Source organism: Crocuta crocuta, unplaced genomic scaffold (genome assembly GCF_008692635.1).
Source record: "Crocuta crocuta isolate KB4526 unplaced genomic scaffold, BGI_CrCroc_1.0 scaffold172, whole genome shotgun sequence".
In the NCBI taxonomy this organism is placed as follows: Eukaryota; Metazoa; Chordata; class Mammalia; order Carnivora; family Hyaenidae; genus Crocuta; species Crocuta crocuta.
This window is the reverse complement of record NW_027528872.1, coordinates 7,704,921-7,722,186: the sequence shown is the minus strand read 5'-3', so window position 1 is coordinate 7,722,186 and position 17,266 is coordinate 7,704,921. Positions and strand designations below refer to the sequence as shown.

General features: G+C 43.5%; 1 protein-coding gene across 3 annotated transcripts in view; it reads right to left on the bottom strand.

Moving 5' to 3' along the window:
• Nucleotides 1–16,762, bottom strand: part of FEZ1 (fasciculation and elongation protein zeta 1) — a 40,450-nt gene extending 23,688 nt beyond the window's left edge. For 2 of the 3 annotated variants that reach the window (XM_077756599.1, XM_077756600.1), the window contains exons 1-2: nt 12,120–12,475; nt 5,199–5,298 (exon numbers count right to left, since the gene is read on the bottom strand). In XM_077756599.1, the coding sequence (XP_077612725.1) occupies nt 5,199–5,298; nt 12,120–12,430 (411 nt within the window). In that variant the 5' untranslated portion in view covers nt 12,431–12,475. Of the gene's footprint in view, nt 1–5,198; nt 5,299–12,115; nt 12,476–16,711 lie in introns of those variants that run through there. The other variant, XM_077756601.1, reaches the window with a different exon arrangement.
• Between the last annotated feature and the right edge of the window lie 504 nt (nt 16,763–17,266).

The following is a 17,266-nucleotide window of genomic DNA, read 5'->3' as shown; positions in this document are numbered from 1 at the left end:
CATGAGTTTGAGCCCCACCTTGGGCTCTGTGCTGACAGCTCAGAGCCTAGAGCTTTCTTCGGATTCTGTGTCTCCCTCTCTCTCTCTCTGCCCCTCCCCCACTCATCTACTGTCTCTCTCTCACAATAATAAATAAACATTTTAAAAAATTAAAAGTAAATACTACACAAGGAGCACAAATTGTAAAAAGAAAAAGTCAATAAATTGGGCTTTATCACATTTAAAAAACATTTGACCTTCAAAAGATAATGTTAAGAAAGTTAAAAGGCATAGACAGAAAGAAGAAATTTACAAAACATATGTCAAAGGACTTATGTCTAGAACATATGTGTTGAATTAATTAAACAAGGAGGCCATTAGAGTGATGTGGTTTCAATGACTTAGAAACCTACTAAGCACACCAAAATCTAAGTCTCTAATGCCTCAAGGTTAAGAATTCAAATAGAAGAACAACCAATCACAAACAGCCAACTGGCCTTTCCCAAATAGCACAACCACTTAAGCTATAGCCAATCAAATAATTTCCTTCTTTGCTTCTACTTTTCTATATGAAAGTCCTTCCTCTAGCTCCTGTTGGTAGAGCACTCCCAACCACTGTAGCTTTGGCCCCGTCCTATTTGATTTTTACTCAAATAAACTCTGAAAAATTTAGTTGGCCTCATTTTATCTTTTAATGTAAAGAACAATAACAACTTAATAAAAACACATACAACCCATTAAGTAAGAGAGCAACAGGTTTAAATATGCTCTTCACTGAAGAAGATACACAGACTGTAAATAAGTACATGGAAAAATGCTCCGTGTCATATGTTAGTAAGGAATTCACATTTAACCAAAATAAGATACTCTCTATGCCTACTCAAAAGTCTAAAATTTAAAAGTCTCCATCTCTCTTTGACCCCCTCCTATTCCTACATGTGCTCGCTGTCGCTCTTTCTCTCAAAAATAAATAAATATTAAAAAAACAAACAGTAAAATAAAAGGCTGTCCATAACAAGTGTTGGTGAGGATGTAGAATAACTAGAGATCTCCAACTGGAAAACAGTTTCTTAAAAAGCGAAACATACAGTTACCACATGATCCCAACGTCCCACTCATAGGGTTTTTTTTTTACCCAAGAGGAACAAAGACATAGGTCCACAAAAAGACTTAGGCAAGAACGTTCATAACCGCTTTATTTGCAATAGTCAAAAACTAGAAACAACCCAAATGTCCATCAACAGGTGAATGGATAAGCAAATTATGGTATATCTATATAATGGAATACCCCTCTGCAATAAAAAGGAATGAACAGTTGATATGAACAACAAAATGGATGAATATCTAAGCAATTATACTGAGTTTTAAAAAGCCAGACCCCCCCCCAAAAAAATGCATGCTGCATGACTCCATTTACAGAAAATTCTAAAAAATGCAAACTAATCTCTAGTGACAGAAATGGGTTGGTGAAAGGGAGTAGTTTGGGGATGCTCAGTATCTTGATTGTGATGATGGTTTCACAAATGTACACATATGTCAAAACTTATCAAAGTCAACACTTTAATATGTGCCATTTATTGTATGCCAATCATGCTTCAGTAAAGCTATGAGAAAAAAAAGAAAACCATAAAATGAAATGAAATAAAAGAGTAATACACCATGACCAAGTTGGTTTATCTCAAGAACGCAAGGTTGACTTAATACTTGAGAATCAATTCATGTAATTTATCACATTAACATAATACAGGAGAAAACTACACACGTAATCATCTCAATAGAGGCAGAAAATAGAAATCATTAACCTTCAGAGAAATAACACAAGTAAACATGCCACAATTTAGTCCAGGTTGAAAGGGCCCGTTAAGTATAATGCAGAATGAATGGGGGGAAGACCTCACTATAAGGCACATCCCTCGAAAATTTCAAACGAGAAAGAAAAAAGAATATCCTAAAAGCTTTGAGAAGGAACCAAAAGAGAGTCACGTATAAAAGAAGGAGCAACAGCAAGTGAAAGCTGGAAAGAGAACAATGCCTTCAGAATTCTGAGTAAAACAACTTTTTGCAACCTAAAGTATCAAGTCAAACTCTCAACCAAGTAGGTGACAGGAGAATAAAGACATTCTCGAATATTCTAATAAAAGATATTCTTCTGTACCCTTTCTCAAGAATATATGAATTTTTTCCCCACAAAACAAGGAAATGAATCCAAAAAGATAAAAAAAAACTATGGCAGTCAGAAGGCAGGGAGAGAGTCAGGATGGATCCCCTGGACGAAGGTGAAGGAAAGTCCCAGGACAACAGTGGGGCATCAGATCTAGAATACAACCAGACTCATTGATAACAGAAAGATGGAGGTACTAATTTGAATGTTTCAAGACAAAAAAAAAAGTCTGAATTAATAGAATATCTGATTTTTTTAACCATATTGTGAGATCTAAATTTCACTCAGAGTTTGGGATTGAACTATTGATAAATAGATATACAGAAAACCAAGCAAAAAATAAAATAAAATAAAATAAAAACAAGGCAATTCCTTGTTCCAGGTTAAACAAAAAGTGGTACAAGAGAGGAAATATTTTTCCACAATACTGCATGATTCAGTAAGAAACAGTATTTACATAGTTACAACAGTATATATTTTTAGTATTGATTTCACTATATAAATTGGTGACAGTCCTATGGGAAAGCTAAGTGTGAGTGTTTGAGGTGAGGTGGTGTAAAAGAATTAAATCTTATCTTCCATATTGCAAAGTTAATAGATAACAGCCAAAAACTGTCAATTTTAATCATCAATAACAATATAAATGTATTCCTTAGAAAATTGGAGATACATGCCAAAAGAAATAAAAGTAGTTGCCTCCGGGCGCCCTGGGTGGCTCAGTCAGTTGGCTGACCGACTCTTGGTTTCGGCTCAGTTCATAAGCTCACTGTTCTGTTCGTGGGTTTCAGCCCCTCGTGGACTCCATGCTGACAGCACATGGCCTGCTTGGGATTCTCCCTCTCCCTCTCTTTCTGCCTCTCCCCCTGTCTCCCTCTCAAAATAATAAACTTAAAAAAAAAAAAAGTGATTGCCTCTATGGAGTAGGGAAAGACCAGTCAGGAGCTGCTGGGGTTTTAAAAATATTTTAAGATTGGGGCGCCTGGGTGGCTTAGTCGGTTAAGCGTTCGACTTTCGCTTGGGTCATGATCTCGCAGTTCGTGGGTTTGAGCCCGTGTCAGGCTCTGTGCTGACTGCCAGCTCGGAGCCTGGAGCCTATTTCAGAGTCTGTGTCTCCCTCTCTCTCTGACCCTCCCTGCTCACGCTGTCTCTCTCTCTCCTAGAAATAAATAAAAAAATATTTTAAAAAATATTTTTAAGATTTTTAAAGTATTATTTGACTCTTAAAGCTATGTACATGTTATTTGATTTTAAAAATGCAAAATATGGTTCTCTTTGCTGTTATAATCCAACGGTTTCTATAATTCTGATTATATTACCTAATAGTCACAAGGACAAGGATAAAGAAGTTCAGGAACAAACACAACTGATTCTTGGCAATGAACCACTTAAGTAGAAGAGGAGCTTGCTAGAAGAAGCCTACCGGCTGTGTGCATTCAGCAACCCAAGGGCATTGGGTCAGTCGCTCTTTTACAGGAGCACAGAGCACTGGTTAATCTAGCAAATCATTTAAACTGAGGTCAGTTAAAAGAGCTTCTACTGTAATGAATCCAGATAATAAAAGAGATGAAATAAAACAGCCTTAATCCATCCACTTCTGCTACCTTGTCATTTTCCCATGGGTTAGATGGAAGAAATTCTACAAGGAGTGGAACTCAAGATCATCCTTCTCGGGGTCATTCAATTTGCCCTGAAATATTAACCCTCTTGAGGGAAATCTGCAAATGAGGATAAATTAGAGTCCTTCTGAAGGGCAGGCTATCTTAAACATCCTTTGGCTTAATCCACAAAATTAGTTGGAAAGGTAGCAAAAGAGATAAAGTGAAATCCGCCTTTTGCACCATGATGGGCCTGATTTAATTTCAGTAACTAGATTTATTCCATGGTTGCCTCCTTGTCCTTTGCATTTGGGATAAAGATACATATAAGCATTGGAAGAGAAAATAAAGTCAGAATCAAAAGAGGAACTGAGACACAGCCTCATATATCCACGCTGAGTGGGCCTGCAGCAAATCTCTGAGTCTTGAAGTCACCATTTTACCTGTCCCACTTGATGAAACCTTAAGGTTTTGAGAATTGAGGATTGCTAATTATTAAGAGTTAAGAAGGATATACAGCCACCTTTTCAACCAATCAGGAAACTGCTGATCTCTTTGCTGTGCGATTTTGGGCAATGATCTGCAGAAATCTCACCCAGTAAGGGAAATCTATCTCTTACTATTATCTTACTTTTTCACTTGGACTCAATTCTGGAGTACCTATGAAGATTAGACCCACTTTCCTTTCCCTCATTGGCTGTGACAGCCCTTCCAGGTAAGAAATTGTCAAATTCCTTTTATAGCTGAAACTAGAAAACCAAGCAAGGCAGAAATTGGCTTTAAATGATTTTACGTTCCTATATGTAGATTCAGCTAAGAGGGGCCCTTTGGACCTTCAGAAAGGTCACTCCCCATAGCCTATGCAAATCAACAAAAAAATGAGCATTCTCTTCATTCAGAAGCCCTTAGGCTACCTCGTCTTTGGTGTCAGTAAGCACAGAATGTGACTCCGGTTCAGCCAGGTTGAGTTTATAAACGTCTCATTGGCCACTCCCCACTCACTAATGTCTTGGCCCTAGCTCTGGCCATTAGCCAGGCTGTGAGCTTGCCGGAAATCTCTCAACACTTGCCATCTTGTTTTTGGTGAGACTGAACTGTTCCTTTTAGATAGGAAAACCTGATTTTTTTTTTAAACCATTATTATTTGAACATGAGAAGCCTGTGATAGTCACTCCTTTCCTCTTCAGGCCGCCTTGGCTTTCATGTTGCAGCACACAGATTAACAGGAAAGTAATTTGCATTTATGCTTTTTACAGACAGCCATTCGAATCACCTCACAGACACGGGATGTCCCCTCCTCTGATTCTTCACCTCCTCCATAACACCTGCCTTCCCAGCAATGTTTTGGAACTATGGGTGAGTTTCATTACCTAATGGGTAAGACTGTTGAATTAATGAATGTTTTTCTAATTGGAATCCACATCTTCTCAAGCCTTATTAAGTAAGGGGCCCCAGAGAGGTACCTCAGTGTCAGAGCTGTTGCCATTCAGAGCCTCCATGTTTGGGTCCCTCCAGTCTTCTGAGAGTGAAGGGATGTAATTGTCTGTCAGAGCATCCCAAACCCTGTAAACAAAGAGAAGCTCTCATTAGCACACATCTGTGGCCTGGCCCCGCCTGGAGGAAGGAAGAGCTGGGCCAGGGGAGGAGAGAGGCTTCTGTGTGTGCCAGGCTGAGATCATCTGCCTTCCAGCATGCAAGAGCAAAGCAGCTTAAAAACTGAATTAGAGGCACTACCAGGAGACAAAGAGCCAAGAGAATGGACCCTGGCCAGGGCCTTCAGCTTGAAAGGTGTTTGCTTAAGAGAAGAGGAATGTCTCACCATGGAGATACAAATGGTAGAGTCTACAATCAAAGCATCTCGGGCAATGCCTAAATTGCCCCTGAAAATAAATCTGTCCCTTAGCCAAATGGTTCATGACTCGTGAACCTAAGAGATGCCCGTGTTTCCTTTCCTTTCCTGTGGGCAAAGAGTGAGAGAGAAAGAAGGACAAAAAGGAAGATAGTGATAGATGATAGGTAGGTGGGTAGGTAGGTGGGTAGGTAGATAATAGAGAGATGGATATCTGGGCAGATTTTCTGGCTGAATCTCTTTGAGATCAGGGCCACCGCAGAGTTCACATGCATTTCCATTCCAGAGGCCTGCAATCTAAATGGTCAAGAATTAACTCCTTGACGTCTAATATAGCGAAAGGGAAAATGCCAATGCTGTTAATGCTTACTTATTACCCAAAATGTTCTAGCGAGCCCATGGGTGGCACAGTCCCCCAGCTCTAGCAGTGTAGAGTGTAAATGTGCTCTGTCTCCATCATGGACACTCTAAGGCAAATGTATGAAAGGAACCAATCAGTACACCTCTAACCATTGGGTTTTAGTGAGGGTAGATGGGGGTCCCTTTATTACATTGCATGAAAAAGTTCTGCTATGTATCTTATAAGAAAAACTTTTCTATAATTTGTGTCGTTCAATTCACTTATTTCAGAAAGATTTCTTTGGGGGAGAGGGGAAGGAGAGGGTGGGGTGAAAACCGAAAGTCACAAACTCACCCACAGGAAAATAAACAAAGGAGTCAACATCCAGAGACTAATGTAAATCAGTAAACCAAGCTCCTAAAATAATGCCATCCATGGAAGTCAGAGGCATTTGAGTTAATATTAGCTAATGATAAATGAGGGCTCTACGCAACCTCCCTCGGGTGCCTACGCATGTCAAACATGAGCGATACCTATGAAAACAAGGTATAAGAAGGTAAATTGTATTTAGATAGGCTCATAGGAACAAGCAGCCACTTAAAAGTAAGCAAATATGTGTATATGTGGATCAAATTCAAAATAGGACAAAATACAGCACAAGATGCTGAAAAGGTAAGTGCGAGGTGGAGAAGAGCACAGACACCTGACATTAGGAGAGGTGAGTGCTCTTAACATACATCAAATCGGGATTAATATATGATGCACGGGGACAGAGCCAGGAGATTTTCCCAGTGCACAAAGCATACAGTTGGCGATGAAATGCATTAAAGGAGCTCAAGAAAGCACAATTTAATAGCAGTGCTTGGGTCGTCCGCTGATTCATGATTTTTCCTGCAATTACAAGCAAGCACTTTGAGAGGACTCATCAAGTGTTCATTAGCCATCCATCCAGCAGGACTTCAGACTCTACCTCTTAAACATGGGTGATAATCCAATCTCCATCAGGCACTATTAGAGCTTCATTAATCCAGCCTAATGCTAAATGCAAGTCTCAGTAGCACTGTACAGCCAAGAGGCAAAGATGATTTGTTTTGTCCAAGACAAAACTCCAAGCACCACACCCAGCGGGGGAAGGCCGGGAAGGCCAGACTCCTCCTTGTGTTACATTCTCTGCCGCAAGAATCGACAACAAGCATACAGGCACTGACCTTCGGATTTGTCCCTGCAACAAGTGCCTAGAAAAATAAAATTCAGCAAAGCCTAAAATAGGCGGAGCCTTCTGTGCCTCTCTTAGGCAGGCTAGAAGTTGGGACCTTTAATGAACTAACTGCACACTTTCCAATGACCTTGAAACTGCTTATGTCCTTGAAATGACAACTGGCGAGGGGAGGGGAGGGGCAGGCTACTCAAATCATTTAGGGAATGGCGGCTTTTCTCATGTGGGCCTTGACTGACGTACTCTGGATTTCACCTTCTAACTCTAGATTTTTGTGACAATTCCCTACACCCTTTTCTCCTCGAGATCTCAAGCCATCCTCATTCTTTCCTGTTTTGTCCCAATTTTCTTTTTCTTTTCTGAAGTACTCTTTATCCAGGTAACACTAGCACTGGCAGCCACTACTTAATGGGCACTTACTATAAGCCAGGTACTCTTTCTTCTAAACCTTTGTATGGATTAATTCATTCATTCTTCACAACTCTGTAAGGCAGATTCTAAGGAGAAAAATAAAACACTAAAACAGAGAAGTCAGGTAACTTGTCTAAGGTCACACAGCCAGTAATGACAGAGGTGGGATTTGTAACCAGGCAATACGGCTACAGAGCCTATATTCCTAACCACACAACTACCCCCAAGTCTTTCTCATTTTGTGATTGGCACTGGCACGGGCATCAGAGTAATATACCAAGTTCCCAATCACAAGCTGGAACAGCAATTCAGAAACCAGCGCTGCATGAAAGATCTCTAACTACATTATTCTTGGACATAGCGCTTTCATCCATCTATAAAAGGAGGAACGGCAAGGGCAGCGGGGCGCATGACTGCTTCCTGTCTATCTCTCCAGCCCCAGCGAAGGTTAAATGGAAGGCAAAGGCAGAACACCAGCGGCAGGCTGGCAGCCAGAGCAGAGCCAGTGGTGGGAGGGAAAAACACAAAGCTTTCTGTGAGGAGGAGAATGGGAAGGGCTTTTCTCCCCCCGCCACAGAGAGGCTATCTGTTCTATCCTAGGCAGGGGCCTTGGGAATGAATATATTCCCTTTTACAGGCACCCTGAGGTGGACTGTGAAACTCTACTTTGCTGAGAAACATCCTGCTACTGACTCTTATCTTGGGGGAAGGAGACTCTGAATGTTATCTCCTATATATGTTATCAAAGGGCTAAGATTAAACAGGTCGCCTCAATTCCTGGCTTTTGCTGCCATGGTAGCCGTGATTCAATTTGCTCTCTCAGTCCCTATGATGACAGAAAAGGCTTTTCGTGGGCAGGTTTTATAGCCTGGGCTCAGGTGCCTATGGAACTGGCTAAGCTATCTTTCACCATACGGGGCTAGGGATTTGGAAAGGGACACTGGCACTGTGTGAACATACCCAACAGAATGGATTGTGACAGGACACACCTACACAAAGATCTGGGTCCCCTGGTAATCACGTAGCCATTACGTGACAAGAGGCTACATTCAAGGCTACATGAATCTCGCCTCCCTCCACACCCCTCTATCCTTGACAACACGGTAGGCAGCTAACCGAAAGGGCTTATTAGAATTCCAATGTGACAACACTCCCCTTCATCCCCTCCAGGCTGGCTACCATCCTTATCCAGTGTCTTGTGTCCAATCCAGCCAATATCCACACTTAGATGTGTGCTCACGTGAGTACACTCTCGCAGCTAAGACTTAGGAATCATTATTATTAGCACATAATGGCTTTGAACAACTTTTTAGATTCTTTCAAGCACTTAAATAGAATCAATTCTACCTCTGCCTTCTAAAGGGGGAAACTGAGCCTCTGAGAAGAGAATTAACTTTCCTAGAAATCACGGTCATCCATCCACTTACCCTATCCTGGTTGTGCGGTATTTACTTGACTTCACCTTCCTTCAAGTATGGCTGACTACACACCATGTATTTATCGTGCAGACTTACTTTTTCACACCTTTAACCCAATAATTCTATCTGCAGAACAGGAAACGGTGATGGCTCTCACAAGTTTGGCCCCTTTCTATCCAGGGAGCCTGTAAAAGGGCGGATCATAATTCCAGTGAGATAAGGATCATACATTGCCCTTTAGAGCCTTTAGAGGCTCTGACCTCTGAGTTCATCTCTTATGACACAGGAAAGGATGATCACACATATGGAAAGAACAGATTCTGGAACAGTATCTAAATTTAAAACCAGGAAAAATCTATTCAAATCTGACTCTATTGTAATACCTAATACTTCCATGCCCTGACAAGTCAGAGATAAGTTGATGTCTCCACCAATTCCCTATTAGCCAAATAGTTCCACAGGAGGACTAGAGAAATCCAAACTCTAAACGGAATGACCACATTTGCTTTATGATTTGTGCTCTCTTGAAGGAGGTTAGTTTGAGAAGTTAATTGCTTTTGTTTCATGTTTTTATTATGTCCCTCTAACCCACCCAACACCCTTTCAATTCGTTTGCAGGGGAAATATCCATCCAATTACCAAACCTAAGCAAGTTTATTACAAGCTATGCTCAGGAGACTCACCACCAGATTAGATATTAAGTTATCTTACCCCTTACTTCATCAGAATTTTACAGTTGAAGTATCTGGATAGGTATCTATAAACAAAGAGTACACCTTAACTCTGATTTTTAAGTTGGAAAGGCTTAGATACATTGACTGTCTTGAAAGCACAGTGGTCATTTTTCTCTTCCCAGATTCCTCCCTCTACACTATCCCCAAATTGTATTTTATCTCTAAGGAACTATTCAACCTTTGGTCTTTTAACTGAGGCAGTCAATGAGGCAGGCAACTCAGAAAAATCAGGGTGAGAAGACCAATAATCCCATGTGACGGTAATTAACATTGAGTGGCCTCTACTAATGTGCTAGAAGAGAGTAAGAACTTGCTCACTGGGCCTTCATCCTTAATGAGGCGGGGGGAGGGAGGGTTAGATAGGGGAGAAATGATTTGTTGGAAGCAAAAGGAATGGGACGCATCTTAAAATGTCATTTTCAGAGCACAGTCTGGGTGAGGTAAGAAATTAGGTTCTTTCCAAGTCCTTAGCCCCGCTTCATCAAGATTGAGCTCTGGAGGTTTCAAAGATGAGGACCCACGCAGTCAACTAGAGTTAAGTGACTAGCCCAAGGTCACACAATGAGTTAGCAAGAGTATGAAAATTATAATTCATAGTCTTTGTATTTCTAGTTCATTGCCTGGTGCAATGAACTATAGGGAAAAAATACTCTGTATAAAAAAGCCCCAGAGCCATTCTTTTTAGACTTATAGGAGTTGAACAAATTAATAACGGGCTCAGAATTTAAGACAAATCAGTTTGAAACTTAAAACTGAATTAAAACACATAGCCCACAGTTACAGTAGTGTTCACCAAGGTAAAATGTTCTCTGTGATCATGACTTCAGGTTAACATTAATTAAAAAGAAAAGAAAGGGGGCGCCTTGGTGGCTCAGTCGGTTAAGCATCTGACTTCGGCCCAGGTCACGATCTCGACGTTTGTGGGTTCAAGCCCCGCATCGGGTTCTGTGCCTGGAGCCTGCTTCAGATTCTGTGTCACCCCTTCTCTTTGCCCCTCCCTTACTCATGCTTTGTCTCTCTCTGTCTTTCAATAATAAATTTAAAAAAAAAAGAAAAAGAAAAGAAGGAAATGGTGTGGACCTGGAAATACGTTACCTGTACCTACAAAGCTAGCTATTATTGTTCACCCGATTCATTCGACATTCAGTATTCCATTCAAAAAATATTATTTGATTACTTACGACACCCCAAGCCCTGTAGTAGCCATGAGGATATAATAGCAAGGCAGACACGGAGCCCCTGTCTGCCCACAGAGTCATCAAGTGAGCAACTAGCTCCCAAACAGGTCAGGTTTAATTGTCTGGGACACACCTTTCACTCCACTTATTTATGGGCAACTCCTGCTACTCAAGTTCACAAAAAGAGAAACCAAAAACCCAGTTGCTCCCAAGTTCCATTACAACCACTTGACATTTGTTGTGTGATTCCTTAAGAACAACTGATGCTTGGGGTGCCTGCATGACTCGGTTGGTCAAGGGTCTGCTCTTGGCTCTTGAGTTCAAGCCCTGTGTCCTTATTGAGCAGAGTCTGCTTGGGATTCTCTCTCTCTTTCCCTCTTTCTCTCTCTCTCAAACACACACACACACACACACTTGCTCTCACTCTCTGCTCTCAATCTCTCAAATAAATAAACTTTAAAAATAAAGACCAATTGATGCATATTTTATCTCTATAGGGAATTCAGGCCTATTTTTACTAAGTGCCCCAAACACCCTTCTTTAATTTATGTTACAAATTATCCCCTTCTTTTTCTAGTTCCTCCTCAGTTTTCTCAAATCCCTTTTCTTGACTACTGTTAAGACCCTAGAAGGGAGCTAAGTGACACAAGGAATCTGTATACTCAAAAGCCACGTCACCTAATGATCCCCTTTATTTTGCCCAAGTTTAATCTCCTGGGCTGTCAGTTCAATTTGTATGCTTTCTTATTTGGACATATCTTCACATTTGTAGATGATTTTCCAGTCCTGAGGGGGGATTTGCTAACAGTCTGGAGGTGTTCATAATTCTGATGTTTCTTGAAGCAAATTGTTCCAGTGACAGATTCCTCTGTCACAGTTAATTAATTTTTTTCTGACCTTTATTTCTAATATCTGGGTGGATTACTACTGATACAAAGAAAACCGAAGATAGACACATCCTAAAATGGATCATGCTCCTAAAATTCTATTTTGTACCTAAGAAAACCTATTTTCTAAAAATTCTTCTTTCCTCCAAGATTTCAATTTAAGAAAGCTCTCCAGGTCCCTGCAAAGGGACATCCTAGAATAATGTCAGCAATTACCAGGGCCCTGGCCCACCGACATGAAAGCATAAATGATGCACCGTGAACCCACAGACAGACCCCAGTTCTACGTCAAAGAGCCCCAGACCACAGGGCTCATGTCTGAAGCAACAGAGGGCAATTAAGACGTCTTACTCCTCATCCTGCAGGGTCTCTTCCTCCTCCTGGATCTGGAACTGGTTCTTAACGGGGGCCAGGGTCTCCGTCTTGGCATTGTAGTTCCGGAAGCAGACATTGAGCTTCTCATCAAATTCGTTCACAAGGTCCTCCATGGACTTGAAGCTGATTATTTCCGAGGAAAAATTCTCCAGCTCAGAGAGGGAGGGGTCCTCTAGATGGTGGGGAGACGAACCATAGAAACACTGTGGTTTCTCTTCCTGCTCCTCCGAGCAGCAGGCCCGAAGGTCCTCAAACTCTTCATCCAAACTCACCAGTGGAGCCTCCATTCTCGCACAGCAAGAGGCCACCTGTGACTTTCAGGATTCGTCGATCTAGAAGAAACAAATGAGGGACGGTGAGCTTGGACCGGGCTTTTGTCCCAGCTCTGCTGAGGAAATATCACCACATATTCCATTATGCTGTATCCCTCTGAAAATGGAAGATTCCACTTTCCAGGCATCCGTCACTTCTGTACGTCCTCACTAGTGTACACTTAAGTTGTTCAAATAGCAGCGTCTGTATGTATAGCTTTAGTGGAGTAAACTTTGGAGACATGCCTGCTTCCAGGCTCCTGCTCCAAAAACCAAAGCATCGTGCTAAAGTCCACAGCCTCCAGACCAGATTGCCTATGTTTGAAGCCCGTGCTGGCCCTTACCAGTTATGACCTTAGCAAGTTACTTAATTCTGTTTCCTTTTTCTCTTCTCGAGACAGAAATAATAATCCTCAACAGACTGTCTTAAGGGTTAAAGGAATAAAAATAGAGGTAAGTGATTAGAACAGTGGCTGGTAGATAATAAACATCATTGTTGTTCCATAATGTCTCTGTTTATTATTATTATTATTACCTGAGGTCCACATCCTTAACCATGTGCTCTGAAAACCAGAAGACTTTCATAACTTATTTGGTGGCAAAACCCGACTTGACCTAAACTCACTTGGCAACTAAACCTGATCTACATGAATATAAAGTTGCCTATGGTTTCAATTTATCCGACTGAGTGTGTTTTGCTGCAGAAATATTAATTTTTTAAATTATAGTGATTGCTACCCCGATCCCCAGGAAATGATATGCAGAATACAGACTCTATTACTGCTTTCTAAAATGCCTGGCCCCAAGGGTTTTTTGGATAGGGATTCATGGACCTGGATATTACTACCCTCATCAATAAGTAATAGACTAATAAAGACTTTCAAACAAGCACCTGAGCTTTTCCAAGATACAGAGCTTATGTCTGGGGCTGGAAGAATGGATTAAATGACTGGTTATCCTGAAAGAGATAGACCCAGCTACCCTTGTGCTCCAAGGTCAGCCTCCATCACCATCTTGGACACTGGACCCTGGAAAGCTGCACATTCAGGCCTGCTTTCATCTCCTCAGCTCCAGGCCCTCTTCATACACTGCCTTCCACCGTGATTTATCCAACTGTGTGTGTATCCAAGCCCTTCCCCAATTTTAATTTAAATTCCTCGAGGGCACAGACATCCTCTGGGCCTCCTGCATGATTCTTAGCACACACTGCTCTGTGGCTAGGCAATCAATCAATGTGTGTTCATTGAGAAATGATCATCTGTCCCCCACAGAGGTTTTTCATTTTCCATTCCAGGCAGCACAGCGTTACTGTCCATCACACCCTTCCCTACATACTCCACTTTCTTCCCTGTAATGCGGAAAGGCAACCAAACTTTTCTCTCCTGCCTGTGTAATTACTCATCCAGTTAGATGCTTAAATTCGAACCATGACCTGAGGAGAGCCGACCAGACAGTAAACACCACGGGTTTTGCCCTGAAAGTGCCATTCTCCATCTCTGCCTATAGAACTTAAACTCTAAGTAAGCGAGGCAAAGGCCATGCCAGGTGGGGACCCAGACAGCTCTTACTGGGATTGTACTGGGATGAAGCCAAAACTACCATTGCATCACATCAGCGTATATTCTGAGTATTTACAGTTTGCAAAGGCAACCTGTTAGGACCTTATATTTTGGAAAGAACATATTCAAGAGCCAATAGGGGGTGCCCAGGTGGCTCAGTCGGTTGAGCGTCCGACTTCGGCTCAGGCTCAGGTCATGATCTCACGGCTCGTGGGTTCAGGCCCCGCGTCAGGCTCCACGCTGACGGCCAGCTCAGAGCCTGGAGCCTGTTTCGGATTCTGTATCTCCCTCTGTCTCTGACTCTCCCCTGCTCACGCTGTCTCTCTCTCTCTCTCTCTCAGAAATTTAAAAAAAAAAAAAAATATTCAGAAGAGAATCCCATAGATTTGTCTCCATTGTCAAAGGGGCCAATAGCACAAAAAAGATTAAGCATCCCTTAGTGCCAAAGTAAGTTGAGAAAAGATCACGAAGCGGAATAGGAAGCAAGGAAGGTTTTACAGATGGGGGATTTGGGTTGACCAGAGCAGGACCCTGTGATGGTTAAGAGCCTGGATTCCAGGTTCCCATCCTGGCCCCATCATCTCCTAGCTGTGAGACTTTGGGCAAATTATCAGCCTCTTTGTGCCATGGTTTCCTCATCCATAAAATGAGGTGGAAAAGAGTATTGAAGCTGAAGGTTATTTTGTGGAGTAATGAAAATAATCGTTGGCAGTGCTAAGCACAATGTACGGCATATGTGGTATTCGATAAATGTCAATGATTTTAGGAAAATGAGGATAACTCAGTTTCACGTGTTGGGGGAGGGTATTTCAAGTAAAAACAAAACAAAAATTCCCCTGCCGTGATAGTCTATGTGCAATGCTTCAGATGCTGATCACTTGGGAGAACTATTGCCGAGTAAATTTTATCACCTTTTTTACTAAGGCACCCCTGCTATTTTCATTTTATTTAGTGACAGCTTCTTGGATCACTGGCCCCATTTCAGAAAGACATGAGAGCTAACCAGCTGAGGTTAGGGACATTTACACTTCCTTTAGATTTGTACTCTTCTCCAGGAGAGAAGGGGAAGCCAGAATGAATAGGTGATACCAATGGGGTACCAATTTGAAGTGGGCACAAACGATACTATTAACCAGCAACAAAAGGGCAATCCAATCAGCATCTAAGACAAAGACTGAGTTTTGGGTGCTGCCAACAGGAACACCCTGCTCAAAGCACCTATCCTCGGCCAGGGAGCCTCTAGAGAAAATGGATTCACCTAGAGGATGATGAAAGAAGAACTGGATATCACAGCTCGAGAGTTCAGAAACATGGCCATTTGAACAATCCATAATACAGCCTGCTTGCTTTTCATCAACTCACTAGCCAGGAGTCAAGAAGCTCTGTATGAATGACCACCTGGAGATGAAACCAAAACTGAAGCCAGCACTGGGAATTGGAAATCACCCAAGACCCAGACTGAGCCGGGCATTTGTACCAAGACCCCAGATTATAGCAGAGGCCATGAGAGCCTGGCTCAAGGAGGGGTCTCTGGGTGGAGGCTGGCAGCCTTTCTTGAACCTGTGTCCTTTCTCTCCTTCCCTCAGCTCACTTTTGTTTTGCTCTCTCTTGGTGGGGTGCGTTTGCACCCTCACTGAAGTGTCCTACTCTTGCATCCTGGCCCACCTGCCCGTGCCTTCATTCACGGCTCATTCCAGAGGCCTCCTCCCTTAAAAGTGAGGGTTAATACAACTGATTGCTTATCCTCTTTCCGTACACTTCCAAAATCAATGTTTTAAAAATACATGAAGAGTGGCAGAAAAAGGGAATCACAGAAGGGTCACCTTGTCTTTTTCTCTTAGCCTAGAGCAGAGTGCAGGACTAGAGTCTGATTATGTCCTATAATCTATTGCATTTATTGTGGCTCCCAATAGATTGTGTAATTTGGAAGAGAAATAAAGGCTCTGAGCTTAACAGAGACCCCGTAGGAATCACATAAGCCTCTCCTTTGCAGCATGATGATGCACCAGCCACGGCTTGGAGCTGCAGTACAAATTTTCACTCCCCGCTTTGCTGAGCTGAGCAGAGTGGAGGGGGAGCAGTGGAGAATTCACCATGCCTCCCCCTACTGGGCCTCTAGCCCCTCCGAGAGGCCCCATTCCATCTCCTCCTTCTTCCTATTACCTGCCCCATAGATCAGTTGATTTCTATCCCCTTACCCCACCTCAGCCCTAAAATCTGCCCTCCACCGAGCCACGGGAGTGTCCCACTACTACTCAGCAAAAGCAGTCAGCATACAGGATTGTGCCAGCTTCCCATTGCCATACAGAGTATTTCGTTGCAGAGAAGTCAGCAACCCCTTTGCGGTTCCGCTTACCCTCCTCCCACCCCACCCCCACCCCCCGGGTCTGTTGGGGTAAAGAAAGGCTTCTCAAAGCATCACAATGGCTGGCGCTCCAGGAACACTGGGCTCATTCCGCGCAGGCCGCACACACACTTCCCGGCCCTCTGGCCAAACAAGAGCGGGACACGGGAGTGGCTGGGAGATCCTGGGGAGTGGAGCGGCGAAAAGGGAAAGAAAGGGCAAAAAGAAGGGAGGGCTGGGATCACACGCCCGCCCCGGGGCTCTGTCAAGCCTTGCACCCCCGAGCCCCAAGGGGTCCTGGGCCCTCCGCAAGGGCAGCGCCCCCACCGCCACCACCCTCGTCCTTCCTCCGACCTGTTCCGTAGTAAAACAATCGCTCCCGCAGCGTCTGCGGCAGCTGCCAGCCGTTCTGACACTGCAGGAATGCACGGTCCTGGGGAAAGGCTCGGCCCCCCAGGGAGGGGCTCGGGCGGGTGCGGGGTCAGGCTCTTAGGGGCATAGAGGATCCTGGGGCGTTTAAGGGTGGCCAGACCACATAACGGTCCTGGGAGGAGGTACAGATCCACTGGACCACACCACCGGGCAACATTTCCCGGTCCCCCAGCCCCCAGCCCGTCTCTCTGTCTCTCTCTGTCTCTCTGTCTCTCTCTCTCTCTCTCTCTCTCTCTCTCACACACACACACACACACACACACACACACACTCGCACGCGCACGCACGCCGGGCCTGGCTGGGGGGCCGAGGCTCTGATCTGATGATGCTTGAAGTGCCCGTCATCCCACCGCTCCCGGCCCCGGGCGCAGCACTCCCGTGAAGGGCTGGGCAGGAGGGCGACGGCCTCGGCGCTCCTTCGTTCCGATTCCAGGATGGGACGGGCTGGGGACGCGGGGCTGCGGCGCCCCCCGACCC